The sequence below is a fragment of the Labrus mixtus genome, chromosome 19 (assembly GCF_963584025.1).
Source record: "Labrus mixtus chromosome 19, fLabMix1.1, whole genome shotgun sequence".
Lineage (NCBI taxonomy): Eukaryota > Metazoa > Chordata > Actinopteri > Labriformes > Labridae > Labrus > Labrus mixtus.
In genome coordinates, this window is record NC_083630.1 from 21,695,421 (window position 1) to 21,716,527 (window position 21,107).

At 41.1% G+C, this 21,107-nt stretch overlaps 1 protein-coding gene across 1 annotated transcript in view; it reads right to left on the reverse strand.

The window, feature by feature from the left end:
• Positions 1–462: 462 nt before the first annotated feature.
• The window catches only part of LOC132994603 (cadherin-12-like), a 118,685-nt gene continuing 98,040 nt past the window's right edge, over positions 463–21,107 (reverse strand). Inside the window, exons 8-12 of the mRNA XM_061065081.1 lie at positions 17,369–17,505; positions 13,840–13,961; positions 7,163–7,280; positions 4,978–5,229; positions 463–1,792 (exon numbers count right to left, since the gene is read on the reverse strand). Coding sequence (XP_060921064.1) covers positions 1,281–1,792; positions 4,978–5,229; positions 7,163–7,280; positions 13,840–13,961; positions 17,369–17,505 — 1,141 coding nt within the window. The 3' untranslated portion in view covers positions 463–1,280. The remainder of the gene's footprint in view (positions 1,793–4,977; positions 5,230–7,162; positions 7,281–13,839; positions 13,962–17,368; positions 17,506–21,107) is intronic.

Sequence of the window (21,107 nt, forward strand, 5' to 3'; positions counted from 1 at the left end):
AATGGTGGGTAATATGAACAATCGGTTTTAGGTCAATGTATGAAGGTTTGATTTTCTAAATATCTTACAAAGACTTAGACTTTGTTGCCAGCACCAAACACAACGTATGAAGAGAGAGCATGATTACCTAAGGTTACACTGTGACTGTGGTTCTCTGAGTGAAGATATTTTCTCCCCAGTCAGCCACATATTCTATAAAATCTGGAGAGACTCTCAGAATGAAAAAGGAAAAAAAGGTTGGAGAACTACTGGTTTGTGAAAATATGGCCTTGGTTTATAAATACCAACACTTTATTTTGAGTTATTTTATAAGTAGAAATACGAGCAACTGACGTTTCCATTTGTGGGCCCATTCAAACCACTCACCTGCTGCCTTAACATTTTTTATTCAGCAGTGGTTGAGCATAAATCATAAATAGATCTATTTTAATGGGAGCCCAATAAGAAAACACAAAAAAGGGATTTTGTCCAAGTGCTGTTTATTTAAGAAAACTGTGTTTATTACATGACTGAACTGCAGTATTTAGCCCTAAATTCTTTTTTTTTTTTTTACAACTCTAGTACAAGTCTATTCACAGGACCCACCTAACAGAAACTTACATTTTCATGTGGGTCATGATAATAATTACAAAAATCCTTGTGTGTCTCAAAAAATAAAAAATACAGATTGATGACTGAGAGATAAATAGATAAATACACAAAAATTGAATCCAACTCAATCAGCCAATAAATAAATAAAACAATAAATAACATTCAAAACATCTTTGGCCAAACTCGGGCCACTTCATTGTCCCCACAGAGTTGACATTGGTCTTGGTAGATACCTAATCCAGTCGGCGCACGGTTTGTCGACTGAACTAGCTAAACTATGGGTTCTAAGAAACAACACTGGAGATGTGGCATGAAATAGCAAGTGAAATAACAATTATATTGAGGCACTTTTAAGGATGTTCTAGGAAATGACAACATTTCCGTGTTTATGTGTATTCCCCAAGAGGAAACAAAATGTAAGACAAGAAACAACATTCAATTGAGAGGTCATTGAATGGCTGTTTTGCTCATCTAATCATGTCACCAAATGTTCCCTCTTTTTTTTTTTTTTTTTTTTACAATTTTGGGACCGAGCATGGTAAAAAGTACCACAGAAAATAGAAATAGAAAACAGCGAGCTGGAAAAACATGAGAACAGATAACATTGGAGGAAAACGATGGTAAAACATTGTGTGTCGCCGAGCAAAAGAACATTGTTACATATTTGCCTGTAGAGTCTGTGAATAACATCAATGTGTGTTCTCCGTTGTGGTTGAGTCCGACTGAGTTTCTGATTGCTCACTGAATATCCCCGCAAGTGTCTTAAAGCGGGGCCCCCAGTCATTGAGGTAATCGTAGTCCTCCTCGTGGTCTACCGCGAGGGACTCGATGGAGCTGAGCGACTCGGCCACAGAGCCGTTGCCCTCGTAGGCGTACGTGGCCAGAGAGTCGTAGGGCGGGGCCGAGTTGTCAATGTCGTGCTCCTGCAGACGCTGGTTGATAAAATCTCGAATGTCGGCGCTGTCCTGAGAGACGGGCGGCCTGGGACCGTGCTTCAACTCAGGCTTGACGTCCCTGCGGAACAGGTTCTCTTTGACGACCTTGGGATTGCGAAGCGTTCCCATGTCAAACGCGTGCGTGTCCTCCTCACCGCCTCCTTCGTCGTCGTAGTGGATCACGTTGTCTCGGATGTCTTCTTTGGATGACATGAGGGTTTCTTTTTTCTTCTGCCGTCTCAAGCCCACATAGAGGACCACGATAACTGGGGGGACAAATGGAGAGATGTCATGTTGGACGACTAGTGACTAACCCACATTACTCTGCCTTCAACACATTTCCTGTGAGACAAAAAACGAGATTATATAACTGTACCCTAGTGTGCCATGCTTTCTAAAACTTGTACTTTAAAAGAAGTGCAGGTACATCATTTGAAAATTGACTGTATTTGTTTGATCATTTTTGAATTCCAACGTGGGTAAGAGTAACTCTTTCTTTGGACATTCGTTCTGCTTTACCTCTTTTGTGCTAACATTTTACAAGCAACATTCTGTTAAGTTTTTAACTGAGATGACTTCGAGTTAAATCCTCCTGAGGTATTGGGGAAAGATCAGACTATGAGAAAAGAGGCTTTTGGAGTAAATTGGCTATTTTGGGAACATAGTGTCATAGTTTAAAGACAAACAGAATAAGAATACCTCTCACCTGTTAGTTATAATGATTCGCAGAACAATTACACTTAATTGCCAGTTCATTAGGCACACAGACTGATTCATTTTAACATGTCAGAATATTAATCAACAGAATAAGCATTAGCCTTGGATTAAATGTTGGCCACTGCTGTTAGAACCTCCTTTGCTTTGAAGTACATAGAAAGTGATCCCATTGAAACCATGGCTGAAAGAAGCCCAGACACCTAAAACACTTTTTTTCCCATCAAAATATGGAGGAATTTCAAGTGCAACCTAACAGTCTAGACATAATCTGACCTGCAAATCAATTTCTACTTGCAGCTGAATAGGTTTAGTGCGTCACAGCAAATAATGTATTCTGGCAGCATTACATACGTTTGAAAGATGGCAGAAGAACCGTAAACACTGTTGGGTATAATTGTTCCACTGAGAATATACCCAAAGCCATTCTTTGCTGCTTGCTGCAACCCTTCAGAGTTCACTTGAGGTTTTCGGCACATTTTAGACACCGGAGTCCCACAGTGCGATTCACTCTACACATAATGTTACAATAAATTTCCTTTCCTCTCTTTCTCCTGTCAGAGCAATCCCTCTCCCTGTGCATCCCCCTCTCGCTGTCTCCTCAGTGAAAATTGCAGTAAAATATGTGTTTTCCCTCTGTTGCATATGGAAGGAAGAGCGATGACCAGGATGAAACTGAAATCAGTCACGTGAAGGAGTTCAATAAATACATTCAGGCTGAAAAAAAATAAAATGCCTTAAGTAGGTCTCTTCCTTTCATCCGTGCTTTATCTCACTCCCTCACTGCTTCCCCTCACTCTATGGTGATGTTATCCGCCTGTGTATAGTGTGCCAGCTCCCCCTAGTGGTTCCAGCATAGACTTCAACAACAGTAAGTTATTCAAAGGCACACTGGTTGAACATAGTTGTCACTGGGTGCAGCCATTCCACATCACTTTTCTTTTTGGAAGAAACAGCGATTGCGGATGAAAGCCTCAGTGCCGGTCTTTTTAATTTCTCTCGTCATTCCTCCTTACAGGACATCTGGGTCATCCTGACAAATCCTGCACAAGAGCTAAGTGGCTTCTATGGAAATGTTCTCAGTGTGAGTTCTGATTTTCTCCGCCACAGTATGACAGTTCGGCGCCAGCCGCAGCCTCGGGGGTGAGTCGACTCGCAGCTTTGAAGACATTCTCCTCAGATGAAGTGAACACACCGGCACGAGCTCGACAGCACGCCGCTACAATCACACCGCGTGCTTTTTATGTTCCCTCTCTTATAAAACAATGAAACTGCAGCTGATGTTTCACATGAATACATTCATGAAGGTAATGGAAAAAGGTGGAGTTATGATGAGGAATTTAACCGTGTCTTTTTTTTTCTAGGACTATATATTGAAATGTAAATACAGCTCAGTACAAAGGTCACAGCTAGCCTTGACTTCCACTATCACACAGGAACTTCTTTTACAACCAGCCATCCCATATTCATAACTCAGAAAATGACGCCATAAACCTACATTTACTTCCTCCCCGCTATGTAGATGAGTTTGGACATTAATAGCAGGGAATTAAGGAGGAGTTTTACAGCCGTGACCTTGGGTGAAGTGCAAAAGCTGTAGCCTGGGAAGCAGCCACAGAGCGGCAAGATTGGATTTAGTTTATAGAGCTAAGCGTACCTCCCTCCAATCTTTAACGTCTCATTGAATGTCCAAAGTCATATGCGTTACATAATTAACTGCCGACACTGCTGGACAGATGCCAGACCAGGTCTGACCATCAGCTCAGCATGTTAGGAGTCAGATATGGTAAAAAAAAAAAAAAAAGAAAAAGGCTAAAAATGGATATAGATCTGGCTGTTAACATTCTCATTTACACATTTACAGATTTTAAAATGATCGCCTGACAATGATCTGATTGAAGTCAGTTGATTAGAATAAAAAAAAAAACAGCACTGTGGGTGATAGTAAGGAAAAATGAACCTGTCCTGTTATATTAACCCTATGATGTGTCTGTCCCATCTCTGCGCTGCATTATCATAAACCTGCATATCTCATCTGATGACTGAGTCAATCACAAGATGTGGATATGTAGTTTACTCATTACACGATGCGATCTGACTTCAAAACTGTCACTAGAAGAAGATAATGAACATCTATGCCAGCTAAAAAAAGAGTCTCCTCCTGTATCAACTTGGCAGGCTGTTCATTGTTGTCTATTCTCTTGCAGTAATGGTCAGCTAAACATACTGTTTCCGGCTCAGGTTGGTGGTGAGGCAACATTTGGCTAGAATTATGCAAAGTGCAAATGTAGTTGGCTAAATGGTCTAGTCTCTGCGCCCATAATGCTCCATGTGCATCGCAGTGAGCTGGGTGGCTCGGGTAGTTTTTATGCTGGGTGGACGGGACGGATGGAGGTGATGGCGTAGGTGACCTGGGTCCTGGTCCAGGCCATCACTGATGCCAACCAAAAATTCTAAATCAAGGATTTGGGTTTTGTTGCAAAAGGCTGCTGGTTGCTTTCTTTTCATTTCAATGTGATACCTTTTTACTATTTCAAAACTTTTTTTAAAAATAACAATGATTAACCACAGCCTCTACTGGGATTTAACATTTCTCTGTCCTTATTTGAAGTGTTAAAGATCAGGGGCTGTAGCATCAATGCAATACATAAACGACCCCCCATTTCTTCAATGATTATGAATGACACTGGTGCTGAAACTGAAGAATGTTCACAAGGCAGAAGACAACAAGTCTCACCTAACAGGATGATGATACATAGAAGGATGGCGATCAGAGCTCCTGTGCTGAGGCCCACGGGGAGAAAGATGGCCTCGGCGCTGCACGTTAGCAGGGAGCCGTCAGATTCACATCCACACACACGGATGGTCAGCGTGCCCGTGCTGCTTTTGGGTGGGTAGCCATTGTCGTCAATCACCACGGGGAGGAGGTAGATCTCCTGCAAGCGCCGCCGAAAACCGCCGCGCTTTGTCACGATCCCGGCTGTGTTGTCTAAAAAGAGGGGAGGAAAACCAAGCAATCAGCCATCAAAAAAAACAAACAATATCAAAGAGGAAGCTTCAAAGCAGCGTTTTTTTTGAAGCGGCATGTGGTCTTACTTTTAAAAGAATCTTTTAAATCTGAATTAAAAGACCTGAAGTAGAGCAGAGAGTGCTTATCCCTTGATCTCTACAGGTTTGATGGTGTTCTGACCAAAGTGAAAAGAAAGTATTCTAGTAAGTATAACCTCACATCAATCAGAAACTCTGTGAACTTCAGAACACGTGTGGAGGTCCAAGAATCAGAAGATAGATACAACTTTTCAACGTCTGATAACTCTTTACGTTTGATATCCAATCCTCCCCGCGTGTGACGAGAATCTGCAATGTATCAAAGTTGTGTTATCAAAGCGTTCGCCCGCTTACACCGCGTACTTACCACACCCAGTACATCATTCCCCCTAAAACACCACAAAGGATCCTCTGTCTCCCTGCACTGAGAGAACTGTTGGGATCTGTTGTTAGTTTGTTATCTCTTTGTGCAGGCAGCGTCACTCAGGAGAAAAAAAACACAGCAGCTTAGCAACGGGAGATAATGGATCAAAAAAATACAAAAAAGGGAACAAGTTTGGGGGGTTAGCCGGAGGTGCGATGATGGAGAGAGAAATAGAAGACGACAATGTATAGGAGAGAGAGAGAGAGAGAGAGAGAGAGAGCGAGAGAGAGCGAGAGAGAGAGAGCATGTCAGATTGGACCTGCCCGCTTCTGTCTGTTTCAGCTAGACCGTCTGACCCCCTGTCGAGCCGGGTTTGTTCCATTGACGAGGCCTGGCACTTTTTCTTGACAGGAGGTCAGGCGTTTTAGCACACCTTGCATGTTGTGCACAACTGCGATTTTGTATGTGCTCCCTCTCTCTCTCTTGCCCAACCTGTCCGCAGTGCCCATGGTGTTTGTATTTTCTGTCCCCAGCTATCAGATCTGCACTCTGTATATACGGAGAGTGTGCTTGCAGAGGCCTCTGGCAAGACGGTGTGTCCAAGAAGGAAAAAAAAAAACCCGATCAGAGGTTTCTGACCTGGGCTTGTCAAGGATGGTGAATGCATTCGTTTTCCCCCCAGTTCCTCATCCCTGCCATGTCCCACTTCTCATTACCCGTCTTTCTGGTGAGACTTCAAAGGGTTTCGGCCACAGCCCGCTGCAGAGTGTCATATATACGCCTGATCACAAGACACATCTGACTGCATGTGTTAGGGCTATTTTTAGTCCTGAGACGTGCCTGTCTTATGAGATTTGAGCTACAAACTTTTCAAGTGGCTGATAATTTGTCTTAAAGTGACAGCAGCTGAAATTATCCGTTTCAGTCAGGGGCCTACATGAGGCGTTTTACTGATGCCAGTTGAAGATATATAAGGAGGTTTGTGAGCTATAAATCTTGCAGAGCTACTCAATCAATGTCCCAGACTGACATAATTAACGTGGAAGTGAGAATAGATCTCCTTATTAGATTGTATTTCTCTGTCAAAATGATGCGACTGTTACGTTACACAATTTCACCCGAGGATCAATACAGAACTTCTGATTCTCAATTTTCTCCCAGTTTCAACAGCTATCATTCACATACTTAACGTACATAATAACACAAATTGGTGCCATCTTATTTCATGAAAACTCATTAATTCACCATCTGCTCCTTTACGGAGAAACTGCAATTGATTGCAAGCACCATATCCGTATCATCCATAATGCTTAATGGTACTCATTTGTCAGGTTTTAAAGAACTGCATTTTGTCGCTGTGAAGGATCTTGTCTCCGTTGTTAAGAAGCTTCAGCTGCAAGGATTATGATAGTGTGTCTAGGCCAAAGCAGCTCAGAGTATGTAATGAAAAAGAACGAGATATACCCAGTGTGTTTATCTGCCATGTCAACAAACAGAGGTGAACACTTACTTCCAAAGTCTCGGATGGTGAAATTCTTGTTTTTTACATCTTCCTTTGGTAATTTGAAGGAGAACTGTTGTCCTGCACTCGGTAGATCCTGGTCCTTTGCGCTGAAAGTTTGAATCACCTGTTCAGAAAAAAAAAAGAATAGAAAAACTGTATTCACTGATTATAAAAAGAGCGGCGGTTTGAGTGCATTTACTTATATTTGCTGGGGCACCAACAGTTATGATGCACGCCCCATGTACAGAGGCTATAATCCTCGTCGCAGCAGCTGCAAGTTTGGAAACGGAAATCTGCCATGTAGAGCGCACCTGGATCTTAAAGTCTTTATATGTGATTTTTCACACTTAAATGTAGAAATCAAGTATATCCTCTGAAAATAACTCTGTGAGTCATAACTGTCTACAATGGGTGTAACACCCGAGTCCCACTGTCTGTGATGTTTTCAGAGTTTTCAGAGTCCTATCTTCACTTTGTTTACATCGCCAGGACGGCTGGCTGACTCCTCCCCTCGTGTATAAAAGTTGTTTAATTGAGGGACTAGAGAAAAGAAGAATAACATACTGTACTCACTGCTTAACTGTGTTTCTAGATCACGCTCATTTCAGGTAAATTTACATGCAGTGTGAAGATACGAGCATAATAAAGATTGCTAGCATTAGCATGCTAACACAACAATGCAGCGCGAGTTGTTTTGGTTTCATGCTGGTGCTCAAGGGTGACATCTGCTGGATGAAAAAAATTGCATATAAAGCCTTTAAAGGGAATGGGATGTGACACTCTTATTGGTTTTATTAATGTTACACCCAAAACACACCTTCGTATAATAAAGGGGACTTCATCCAACCTCTTTGCGCTCCAAGCCTGGCTCTGCAGGTTGATAGTACGGTGGCCGGTAGGGGTCAAACGATCAGCAACTACGCTGCTCCGGTGAGAGGAGTCTTGTTGCTCCGGTGGTGTTTAATTAAAATCACCTCTCCGTCTCCCTCCCGCACCTGTGAGCGACCTGAGCGGGGATTCAACGAGAGCAGCCCCGGTACGCTCGGAGACGAGCAGTGCATTTGCTTTTGAATGTGCAGCGTTTCTATATATGCTGCGCTTTTTTCTAAATGTATGTCGTTTCGTCAGTTGCTGATCGTTTGACCCCTACCGGCCACCGTATGATAGCCTTGAAATACCAAAAATGTTTTGAGTGAGCTGCATGTGTGAAAACAAACAGTCAAAGTTTTCACCCAGACACTGTGATCATTGATACCGCGAATGAGCAAGTCAGAGAGATTTCTGTGCAGGCGTAAAAAGAAAAAAAGAAAAACAGCTTTACTGACAGAGACCTGTGTGAGGATTTCTACAACTTGAAAGTTTTGTTGGAGTAGTTGTTTCCGTAAGATATTTTTTTCAATTTTAATGGAAAATCAAACTCTCCACCTCAAACCCAAGGTCAATTCTTTCTGGCGGAAAAAAAAATAGTTGAATTATAAAACATTGAACAGAAAGTGTCAACTTGTCCTGAACTTGACTGCATGTCGGAGCTGTCAGTGCTGAAACAAGGCAGTGAATTGTTCTCTGGGTACTTTCGGATACAGCTGCTGAGCTCTTGATTGATAACTCGTGGAAAATTCCAGATCACCTCAACACAGAGTGTGATGGATTTAGTTCATTTAAAGACTGCTGGAGCTTTTCCAAGGGTCATGAACCAAAACCATTTTTTATTTTTTTTTACTGCACTTATATGATAGTAAATCTTGTAAGAGCCCAGGGGATAATCCAACTGTCCTTCCAAAAATTATACAAAAAAGATAATTTGATGAATCCAACAATCTTCTCGCACTTCCTGCAGAACTTTAATAAGAAAATGTGTAAGAGTCTACAAAAACAACCCATCACCAACCAACTGTTTTACTCATCTGTCCTTCCACCCTGCCTCTCACAGATTGCTGATTCAGCGTCTTTTGTACAACAGGACCAAAAGTGAAAAAGCCTCCTCTGTACCAGACGACTGACGTCTTTTTTTCTTTCCACTATTCCCCAAACCGTCTCAGAGCTTTGTCTGAAAGCGGCTGCCCTGCCAGCCCAGCTGCACAGCCTGTCTGCTCCTGGCTTTGACCCGACCTCAGACCCGAAGCCTCGGCACCAGATCCCCCACATGCAGGAGCCGCTAACTAGCCCTGCTGCTCTGTTATATCACCCTGATTATGTCGCTGTCCCTCTTCCTCCTGAATAGAATTCCCTGCAGGGGAGTAAAGCTGACACTAGGTGTGATGAGGGCTCTGTTGTGCTCCCCACAGCAGCTGTACACTTCACACAATTAATATTGATATCAAGCATCCAAACTGGCATAGTGATGAGTAAATCTAGCAACAAAACACATACACTTGCCTCCTTTATTTTCTGCGTCTGAAATAGTAATTTATTTTGATTTGTAAGCTGAGCAGTCAGTCTGGAAGTTTTTTTTCAAAGTAATGAGACATTTAAAGGCACAGCGGGGTCGTTCTTTTCCATCACTGTGCCTACAGGGAGACGTTGCGGTCAGTGTGGTGGCTTTGGCTATGGTGCGCCTAAAGGGACAAAATAGCATGTGATCATTGCGATTTAAAAAAAAAAAGAATGTGTTCATTTCAGACCTTAGTGAATTTGTAGCAGCTGCAGAGATTATCATTTCACAGTGTATACAACGGAACTCAGTTTTTAAATACACATTTAATGTTTTTTTTTTTTTTACATTCCTATCATTAAGTGAAGCCTCATTGTGATGTAAAGTATTGAGGGTTCGATGTGTGGTGGATGGATCGCTCTACTTAAGAAGAACAGCAGGATAGAGGCAGATAACTTCCTCAGTAGCACTTTACTGTCAGCCGCATTGATTCTGCTTCCCTACAACACTTCCTTGTTACCCCTCAGTTAGCCAATCAGAGGCTGGGATGATTAAACTCAAGGCAAATGTTAAGACAACCACAGAGGTGGATTTAATATGCTTAGGTCACAGTTACTAGATGCTACTGAAAATACTAAAACATCTAAATGTAGAAATATGAATCGGTGGCACACTGGAAATAACCTCACTGTATTTTGCGTTTCGCTTGTAGCTTCCTCCGGTTCTCCCAGCACAATCTACATCATACGCAGGCATGTTAAATAAGAATGGGCACATGAATCATCACAATATTAGTCCGGGTCACAGCCTCAAATGAAAACTATAACATGCAAACATAACATATTCATCCACATAGTCCAAAGTTTATCAAAAAGTACATAGTGTATCAAAGATTGCAATCATGAATACAAAGCATAAACGCATTATCTTTATTTACAAGAGAATCAAGAAAAGTACAGATTCATGTAAATTTGAATATTGTGATCAAGGTCTTTTCCACTACTGCTAATTTAATATAATGAGCTGAATGCAAAAAATATAGAGGAAGTCAATACTGTAGCTGTCCCTCTCCAACTAAACGTGAAGGTTCCGCCTTCCTGTTTGACCATTCATATTTAACACACCTGTGTATGCACGGTGATTGTGTTTAGCGAACCGGAGGAAGATACAGGCAAAACGCAAAACACAGGGAAGTTATTTTCAGTGTGCCACGGATTATTGATTTATTTTTTATGGATTTTTTCCTGCAACCGTGCCCACCTGAGAACGTATAGGCTGTGCACATACCCTGTTGGTTATTTAGATATCAACTGTGTAAACTCAAATATGTCAAAAGTACACTGTATAAATGTTGTGAACTTATTTTAACTTAAATACATGAATTAAAAGAATAAATGAACTAAAATACAAATTTACTTTAACGCTTACAATAATATTATCTGTCTAATGGTTTCCTTTTCCAGGAAAACTGTTTCTCTATGAGACTTTCCATCTTCAGCTTTAGAGCACAAATATCACTATTTGCCATTTAAAAGCAATTCAGTTGATTTTCTTCGTACAACAGTAATAATTATAATCAGCCGTGTACAAAAATAAAAAGCTTCCTTTATGTGCTCAGAAGTGTTTGCCACCTATTCTCTATCATAAGTCTGGTCATGGTGACTGCAGCTGCTCATTACAGGAGCTATTGTATATGTTAAATGGCTTTAAGTGTACACTGCGTTTTGCACTCAGCTGCATTGTGCATTTAGCTAGATAAGAGTGTTTGCTAAATGCTGTACGTATAAATGTAATAATGCAAGCGTGACCAACTGATAAAGTGGGATAGGATGTGAGTGTGGCATTAGAAAAAGCAAAGGGGGGAAACATTAAAGAGTAAGAACACATTATGGCCCTTTCGTTATTAAGTTTATTTAATACACAGAGCTCTACTCTGGTGAATATTCTTGTTTTATGAGTCTTTTGTGGTTGCCTTTTCTCATTTCACACTTGACCAGTTGACCAAGTCAGGACTCCGATTGCAGTAAATATTAAAATAAGGAAATATTTGACTATATTACTTTGCCACAACCCGGATCATTCTTATTTGCAAATCTCAGTTTGAGGTTTGAGTTTACACAAAAATAGTCTGCAGCATCTCTCGCTCGGCTTCATCCTGTTTACAAATTAATTCCATGGGAAGTTGTGCTGCAGGGTGAGACACTCCAAAAAAAACAAGTGGTTTGTATGTTTTTTTTCCAGCAGTGCGAGTGCAGATAATCACAAAGAGAGACGCGTGATGGATTTTACACGAGAGGATCTGCAATTCTTTATCGTCCACCAGCTGTGTGCAACACCTGCTGGAATCACGCTGTGGAAACCCTGTAGGAGAGTGCAGATTCTGAACTCTGGGGGCTAAGTGAGAAGAGGGGGAGAGAGAGAGAGAGGGAGGGAATGGAAGGGGGAACAGGATGGAAGTGAGAGAGAGAGTACAGAAAAGGAGGGGAAGAGAATAGGGCGAGAGGAGTGAAGGTGATGACCTTCAAATTAAGCTGATGATCTGAATATATGACTATAGACGTCAAGTCTTGTGAAAGCAATGTACTTAAAGTTTAACTTACTGTCTCTAGGTGTTTCTAATTATGTTGGAAGCTGGAATAGCATGCTATAGACACTTTTATAGATGCATTTTAGGGCTTTTAGTGCCTTTATTGTATAGATAGGACAGTGGATAGAGTTGGAGTTGTTTGTTTTTTGTCTCATTAGGTTTTATTTAGGAAAGATCTGAACTGCGCAGAGTGCAGGGTAGATGTGAATTGAAAGATTGCTTAATCATTAAAACTCCTTCAAACGATTTTTTTTTAGAAATACAAATACTCATTCTTGTATATAAATACAATTCCTTAATGTTTCCAAATAAGCCTGCACGTCGTGAAAAATGTGAGTTGTGTGATATCATTGGGCAGTAATGCAATAATGACATCGATTGGGTTAAAAAAAAAAAAAGTGAAAGAGTGCATAACAGCAATAACTCAAAGTGTCTTTTTGTGTTGGCTGCTCTTTAAGTTTTCATGAGTTTGCAGCATGTCTCTCCTCATTAAAAGGAAAAACCTAACTACTAAATTGGCACCGGCTTATCTGAGAGTAGTTGATAGCTAGCTTAAGATTTATCTGACTGCATCAAAATGCTGTGAAGGCATCATCATTATACCAAGAGCTCCATCGGACTCTTAAAATGTACTCATACTGATTCAGAAAGCTTTGCCAGTCCGTGTAAAATATTTGTTACTATTTATTGCCATAAAAATTCCAGCTATTCCAAATTGTATTGAGAACCCCCACATTGCAAAATTAGGATTGCATTTAATTGTGGTCAACAGACTTCTTCCAAGTGGTATCTTGTTGGCCTTGTTTTAAGAAGATGATAGAGGAAAGCTTTCAGTCCTCTTAAAGTTACTCTCCCTCTTGGTATTTTTTTTCTTATGATTTCAGCATCAAACCTCTCGTCTCGGTTTTGAAGGCCAAAGACATGTGCAAAAACCTCATCCGACCTTCATATGTTAGGAAGACAGTGATGCCTTCAAATGCAGGGCACAGCCGTTGTTTTGATTGCAACAGGGCCTGAGGAACGGCAAAACATCCTCAATGTGATGAGGAGTCTGCAGCAATTTGATAGACTGCCAAAGAAGCTGTTCCCGCCGCACGCTAACTGCATATAGATGCTGGTTAATGGGCTAATTTACAGGCACAGGTGGTTTACAATGCGCACAGGCAAATTCTCCACTGCATCTCAAATACATCATCTGAAATGTACTCGAGGATGCTGATATGCAAAGTATCGCTGCGCTTTATGATTGCTTCTCCTGCCGGATCGAACTCTATGACACAATCAGTTGAAGATTTAGATTCATTTTTCTGCACTGGAGGGTTCTCTGCAAATCCCCTTGAAATGAAAAAGGTTTGATTCAAGTGACCTTGAGTGAAACACAGGAAACAAATCTTCTGTTAGATATCAATTTGAAGGCTAAATGTGTGTTTTCACTACTCGCAAGATGGTGCTCCAAAAAAAGCAGGAAAGCACCTCTAAATTTTATCTCCGCACGACACAAAATTGGCTTTTATTTTCTGCCTGAAGGTATAAGCAGTGACTCTGAATACACACCTTTCAGATTCAATTCACCACCTTTAGATAGTATTCAATTACCAGCTTAAGGACGCTTAAGCTCCATGGGAGGAAAACAACACTGCAATCAACAGTTGTCAACTCGGATATACATCACACATCTTAACCATGAGCAAAGGAGGCAGTAAAGAAAGTAAACGTGAACCCTACCTGTCCCACTTTGGCATTTTCACACACAAAGGTCTCATACGGGCTGGCAAGTTCAGGTGGGAACTCGTTGATGTCGAGCACGTGGACAGTGACGGCCACACGGCTGGTCAGAACTGGACTATCTGAAGAAGAAAACACAACAAAGAGGTGTTGAAACTATGGAACAAATGTGCACTCAGTACTGGAAAGTGTTGATTAAATACAGAGACAATTACAAAAAGAGATGTTGGTTTTTTTTTTACAGCACTGACATCATGTGGATTTCTTAAGTACTGCCATCACATGATGAGCCAAAGCATAAAGGGTTGCTGCAGTAGCATAGCCAAGTGCTTAAAAGAGGCAGCCCAGGTGTCCAGTCAGAGTGTCCTTCAGCAGATGCTTAAGCGCCTAACCGCTCGCCCACTGTCGGTCAGGCTGCTTAAATGCGTCTGCTTGGAAAATCATTGATGTGTCTGGAACACGTTGACGCATAAATTGAACTTGGACACTGCTGTTTTATGGTGCTTTTGATTGATGATGAAAAGGAGAATAACATTACAAAAAGACAGGAAATGTGTCCCAAGTGCAGCCTGCAAATAAGGTAAGCCACACAATATGGCTCTGCAGAGAGGATATTTTCATTTTTTTGCTAACGGTTCTGTTAGCCATGTGATGTGCAACCCATATTAATTATAATGTGAAAGTCGCCTTGAGAGGGTCTACCGTAAATCTGGCCGTTGTTTGTTACATGTTTTCTCACTGCAGAGGCACAACTGGGGAAATGTTCTTTTTGGTGTGAAAGCCAAAGTAAGGTAAACTTCATGGATTTGATTTGGGAATAGGCTTCACTCTGCCAGTGGAGGTATGTGTGTGTGTGTGTAGGTGGGTGGTTTAGGGGGATGCGGGGGGTAGTGGGGAGATCTGTAGAGTAGTCTAAAGGGGATTGGAGAAGCAGCCACAGCTCGGTTAGTAACCTGTCTCTGACCTTGATGGAAAAAGCAATCTCCCCACTGAGGTAAAAATGACACCGGCCATGGGATTTTCTGCTTTGCACCGACTGAACTACTAACATTGATGCTCACCCAGCGAAAATACTGATCTTTTCTGGCACAGAGGGGCCGAGTTCATTGGCCTTTTTAAAAAGTTACTTCAAATCCTCTAAAAGAATGAAAATTTGTCCTGAAAGTCCCAGGCTTCTGAATGCAAGGGGGTTTATCGTTTCTGGCTCAAATCATCCAGAAAACTAATCTTCATAACTGCTGACTGCCTCTCGGTATGTCATCAGTGATATATCTTACAGCCCACTAGATGGAGCAATGGTATAATGGTTCTTTTCAAATCTGACTAGTGTCAGCATTTCAGCCCCATAACAAATGCTCTATTTATTTTATTGAAACAGAATCCTGTCTTGCCACAGAATGCTTGGCTGGTTGGCCATAAAGTCGCCTGCTTTATAGTGCTTTTCTACTAGATATTACTTTTTTAATTAAGCCCATTTTAATAAAAATAAAAAAACTCCATCTTTGAAAGCAATCAACCACAAAACTATAAAATGTGCTCCAGAACAGGACAGACAGACAACAATCTGTTAAAAGTGCCACTGTAGACGGAATAAGTAAGCAAACCAACAACACCAAACTCCACACAAGTGTGAAACTTGACTCAGCCGCTGTAAAAAAGATAAGAAGTGTGCTATCCTATTGCCTTCTGCCAAGGTTATTATTGCATTTAATAGATCTTCCCCTCTCTTTGACTTCTAAAAATTGCCACTGGGCTTAAATGCCAAAAAGCAAACCGTTAATCTAGCCCTGGCTCTTATTTAGCACGCCTTCTGCTGTGTGCTGTGTCCCAGGGGAGCCGCAGACACTGCTCTCATTTTGCTGCATGACTGCAGTGTCTCGCAATGACCGGACAAATCTCTTGAGGCTTCGTCAAGTGAAAAGTCTCCAACTCAAGGTGTGGGAATGCAAATCATTTCCGAAGAAAAGGGTTCCTCTTTATTCGAGTGAAAATGTCATCCGACAACTTGTATTGTTGGATATTTCCCTTCACTGAAATCGAGAATAAAAGGTGTGGGTGGATGAATGTTTGAAAGCATTAGCTGCAAGGACACACAGATGCAGTTAGCGGGTCAAATACGGAGGTCTGCAATAATTTTCTGTTGATGTAAAAATCGCTGTGCGCGTCCAAGTGAAGGTGAAGATTGTTGAAAAGTCAGGGAGTTTTATTTCTGTATATGACCTCTCCTCATACATTGAATTACTTCTATCGGCACTGAAGGTCTCTGGCTACAGTACTTACTGACGCTCTTCATGGTTTAAAAGCCGAATAACAGACAGAAACCATCCCGACAATGATAATAGAATGCATCACAGAGGAGCCATAACAGCTTTCCAGTACCCAGAACACCAAGTTCTGCCAAATATCACTCAAGGTCAGGAACAGATTTGAACTCACAAGTTGGGACGCACACTCCGGGGTGCTGGGTTTATCTCTATCCCTGCTGCAGCAGCCCAGCCATTATTTTTTTAACACTAGCTTTGGATGGGAATTTGTCTCTTTTCTCTGGTGGTTAAAGTAGTCTCCAGAGAAATACCAGTCCCAGCGAGGGCAGAGGGCTGGATCAGAGTCGGACTTGGGGGAAAGAAAAGAGAAAAAAAATAGCCAACTAAGGTGGGCAAGGGCACGATGCCGCTTGATTCCTTCTTCATATACATGATAGACTGAACGTCTAACACTTGAAAAACTCTGACATCCTCCTCCGACAACCTCCTCCCACAACCATATACCCTTTTCACTCTTCTTCATCCTGCAGTTCCTCAGCACAAAAGAGCCACACAAAGAACCACTCACACATATTGAGAGCAGAATTAGCATGTCAGTGCCATGACCTTGAGGGGAAGTGAGTAATATCAGTTTCCAAGGCGACAATGATTCAAGTTTTAACAGCCCATATTTCACAGTCTGTCCTAATGAATATACAGCGTGGGTAATTTTGATTGAGCACCCGCCTGCCTCTGGGATAATGACTTTGACGGTTCTTAGCAGATTTGATGACTTGATGACGATGGATTTGCTTATTTATCCGGAAATTTGCCCCACTTCCCTTCATAAAAAACATAATTAGCTTGAAGACATGTCTTAAAGCAACAGCTCGGCTCCTCTCAACATGCTCAGATGCGGCTGCATCTGCTCGTTGTAAAAAAACTCTGGAGGGTTCACGGTTTTTTATTGGTGTAAGTAAAAGTTGACTCCAGCAGGGAGTGCTCCCCTTCCAATGCCAATGTCATCAAACGTGTAAAAAAATAAATAAAATGAGAGACACTTAAAAATGAAAACAGAAGTGAGGTATGCCGGAGGAGACAATGTCCTAAAGATACATTCCTCCGGGGGAGCCATCATGGTTTATAGTCAACAATAAACCTTTCCAGCAAAAATGGGATTGAGTATTGACTTGAGTTAGAGCGTGTTAAATCCTTCACACAGATTATGGCGGGGGAAGGACAGCGCCACCTGCGTGGATGAGCATCGATCTTGTCGTCATACTCACTAAGTTTGGTCGCCACGATGGAGATATTATGCTGGGCGATGCTTTCCCTGTCAAGGAGTTCGTTGGTGGAAATCGTCCCCTCCACTGGATCAATGTCAAAGTAGCTGTCCAAGTCACTCTTCCAGTCGATGGAATACCTGAAAGAAAATGTTTGTTTAATGGCACTCATTTCCAACATAAACTAGAGAATTAAAGCACACTGATTCCCCCTCCGGTCTCATGTATATGAGTTAGGTGTAATATAATGTTGGCGCAGCCTTCATTACTCATTCTGAATGGTCATTTCCAGTAAATGTGCTGAGGATCGCACATACATTCCAATCCAGTAATGGGGCACGTGTACTTCGGCCATGCTGAGCAGACGGTTTTTCTTGGGAACATAAATGAATTTTAGGCACTGCTGAGACCGTATCAATCTCTCGCGGCCGGCGAACTACAAGAGGCATAAAATGTTGGTTGGGTGTCTGAGAACAGAGGGTGCGGCGTCCTCTCTGAGAAATGCATCTTTGGTCTCGGCCAGTCCGCTCTGAATGCAAACTACCAAACACAAAAGAGATCTGAAAGTGAACCGCATGCCGCTGACAGCGCCATTCATCATGCCATGCTTTTTGATCTTTAAAGGCTATTTTTCATTAATAATTTTGCGTTGAGTTCCCGCTGGAGAAAATATGTTGTCTGTCTTTTTTTTTTTGCTCCTTCACAAGGAGGTCAGGGGTTGGGGGGGGGTCTCAGTGCCTTGCTCACAAGCACTTCCAAAGGACAGATGCTTGATTTCTCCTGGGTTTGAGACACATGAAGGACAACCTCTCATGGCCACAGTGCTGCCATGTTTTTTTTCTTTGTATTTCATCCTAATAAGGATATTTGCCAGTCATATTTATCATTTCTTGTATAATACCATAGAGCCTCAAACTGGATTTGACTCACTCAGTCGTAGCATACGTTCAAACCGCTGAATCTTTTAATGTAATTAGAATGACAACAAAACAAATTGAGTAGAATCCTCTTCTGTTTTGCAAGCTTTGCTTCCATCAAATTTTCTCTTTCAATTTTGATTTGTCTACGTCCTGCCTTTAACACTGTGATGCACGCAGCCTTGAAGAGAACATGAACGTGTCAGAAAAGTTTAGTGTGAGTCTCTTTGATAAATATTACAGCAAAAAAACTCCCATCAAGAGTTCAAAAGATCAATGGTTTGCAATTTTCCCTCAGGGCAATATGCTTTTTTTTGGGGGGGGGGGGGGGGGGGTTAGTATCGTAGTCAAGCTGCTACTCAAGCATATGTTTCACTGTCAGTGTGGCCTCATGATAGAATATTACAGATAAAATCAAAGGGCGTGAATGTTTTGAAACGTACTCGAGCATGACAACGAACCCACCCAAAGACTAACGATTAATGGGAGAAACGTTGCATTTCAGCGAGATAGGGAACATCAGAAAAGTTTCCCTTTCTTTTTCCAATTGGATCAATCAGAACTTATCTGAAAGGACAATAGGAGCTCATCAACAGCTGTGAAAAAATGAATCACAGATCTAAAGAGTATCCTTAAGCTCAACTCGGTACTGAGAGGTGTAGATATGAAAATTAATTACAGCGTTATCTTTTCACTTTGAACCATGAGTTTAATTCAGTCCAGAGGAAATCACTTACAATATGCAAGGTAAAGTAAAAGTAGAAGCACATGTGTTTATAATCCATGGTCATGGATCTTTAGACTCTATAGTTTTGCTGCAGTAAACATTTCAAAGTTAATAACCAAACTGGCTCTTCAGTGAATCATGATCTGTGGAATAACCATTTAAGACTGGGGCCATAGGTTGAGTCGTGAAAACTCATTCAAACTTCGGGAAGCTCTTTAGAATCGACCAACAATGCAGTATTCATGATGCCCTTCTGTGTTTCCTGCAGCTACAGATAACTCAGCACTATACTGCTAAATAGCAGAATCAGTTAAGTCTGGAGTCTAAAAGCATAATTTCCTATGCATGATGGGTCACCGGGTCTATTGTTTTTGAAGTGAAGAGTGCAGGGCCGTCCTCTGAAGGCACACAAATGAACAATGTCAGCTGTGGTATTGATGAATATTTAAAGTGCCGGAGACAAAGTGGAGATCCACAGAATAGAGGACATTCGCTTTTTTTTCTTTTTGTTTTGTTTTCTTGAACAAATCTCAGCTTCTTCCATTGTTTTGCTGTCTTGTGGAATAAAATATTCATAATAAAACAACATCAGTCCATGCAACAGGTATTTTTACCATTCCTGGAGGTACGTCTTCAAAGTGCCATTACTCCTAACGCAAAGTGGACGAGCAAAAATAACATCTGGGATAGATCGTGACTAAATGGATCTAATGCATTTTTCAAGAATGAATGCACTTCTTTTGTCTTTGTCAATAGCGGTCTATTGTTATCTACCACTCCTGTTTCATGATACAATATAGGATAGAGTGTGTGTGTGTGTGTGTGTGTGTGTGTGTGTGTGTGTGTGTGTGTGTGTGTGTGTGTGTGTGTGTGTGTGAGGTAGTGTGTTCAGCGAGATTGAGAAATAAAAGGAATGACTCGCCCCGAGTATATATCAGAAGTTGAGTCAAGCAGTTCAGACTATAAAACAGAAAAGTGATGTTTGAATGTCCAACGTGGTAATAACAGAGGACAGACCACTGGTCTACAGTGCAGCGCCTCGTAAGATGATTTAGAATCTCACTTTATGGACATTTTGATATGCTATGAATCGAGTTTTATTTGATGAGTCCGGTAGAAATCAATTCAATAGAGATGAAAGCACAGTGGATTCATTTCATGTATGCATGGATAGAAGTTTCTTTTAATCATTCTGTGAAGCTACACTGCTGTTAAAGTTTTTATAAGCTGTTCTCTTCAATTAAGTTTGAATAAAAACAATGTTTTCAATATTTTATGGCCATTTTTTTAAAGTGCCAGAAACCTCCTCTGTTTCTCTAATCTAACCCCAAAATTGATGAATAGTGCAGTCTTGGCATAAACACACACACACACACACAAAAGAAAGCTGTAGAGCTATTTCAGGATGTGGGCAAAAAAAAAAAAAAAAGGACATGGGGTGTAACTTTAGTCCACTTTAATTACAGCCGCAAATGCTGCACAAAAGAATTGTGACAGAAACATAATACATCCATTTTGCCGTCCTCTCAATTACATCCCCTGCTAAGCCAAACAGCACCAACAGGCAGGGTGTGTACTGCTCCGGAGTTCATCTAATAAGGACTTATGTCAGATTATAACATTACAATGAAGTAAGTTCATTTAGTTATCCTAATTATCCTGTGTAAAAACAAAAACTCTGCATAAGTACGTCATTAATAACAGCTTTAAATAACTGTTTCATCGAAAAAATACCCTTGAGCACTCTGACCACATATTCCCTATTTACTAGTTATTTATAAGTATGAGAAATAGTTTGATATTTGCTCTTAATAAAGTCAATGAAAAGCACTTCTTTATTCATTATTATGCATGACTACATACTAAAACTAACTAACAGTAACTCACACTTTACCTTTAACGGTACAATATGTAGATTTTATTAGAATTTGACATTAAAATATATAAAATAATATTGATTTATTTTAGATTAGGACCAGCTCAGTGACTTTTGTCTGTTCTTTTGGACACTGCTTTGCTCTGAAGACACTGCTGTGTTATTTCTGACTTGAACTGTGCTGCTATAGCTTTCTTGGGAGTGGGACGAGTGTGGGTCACA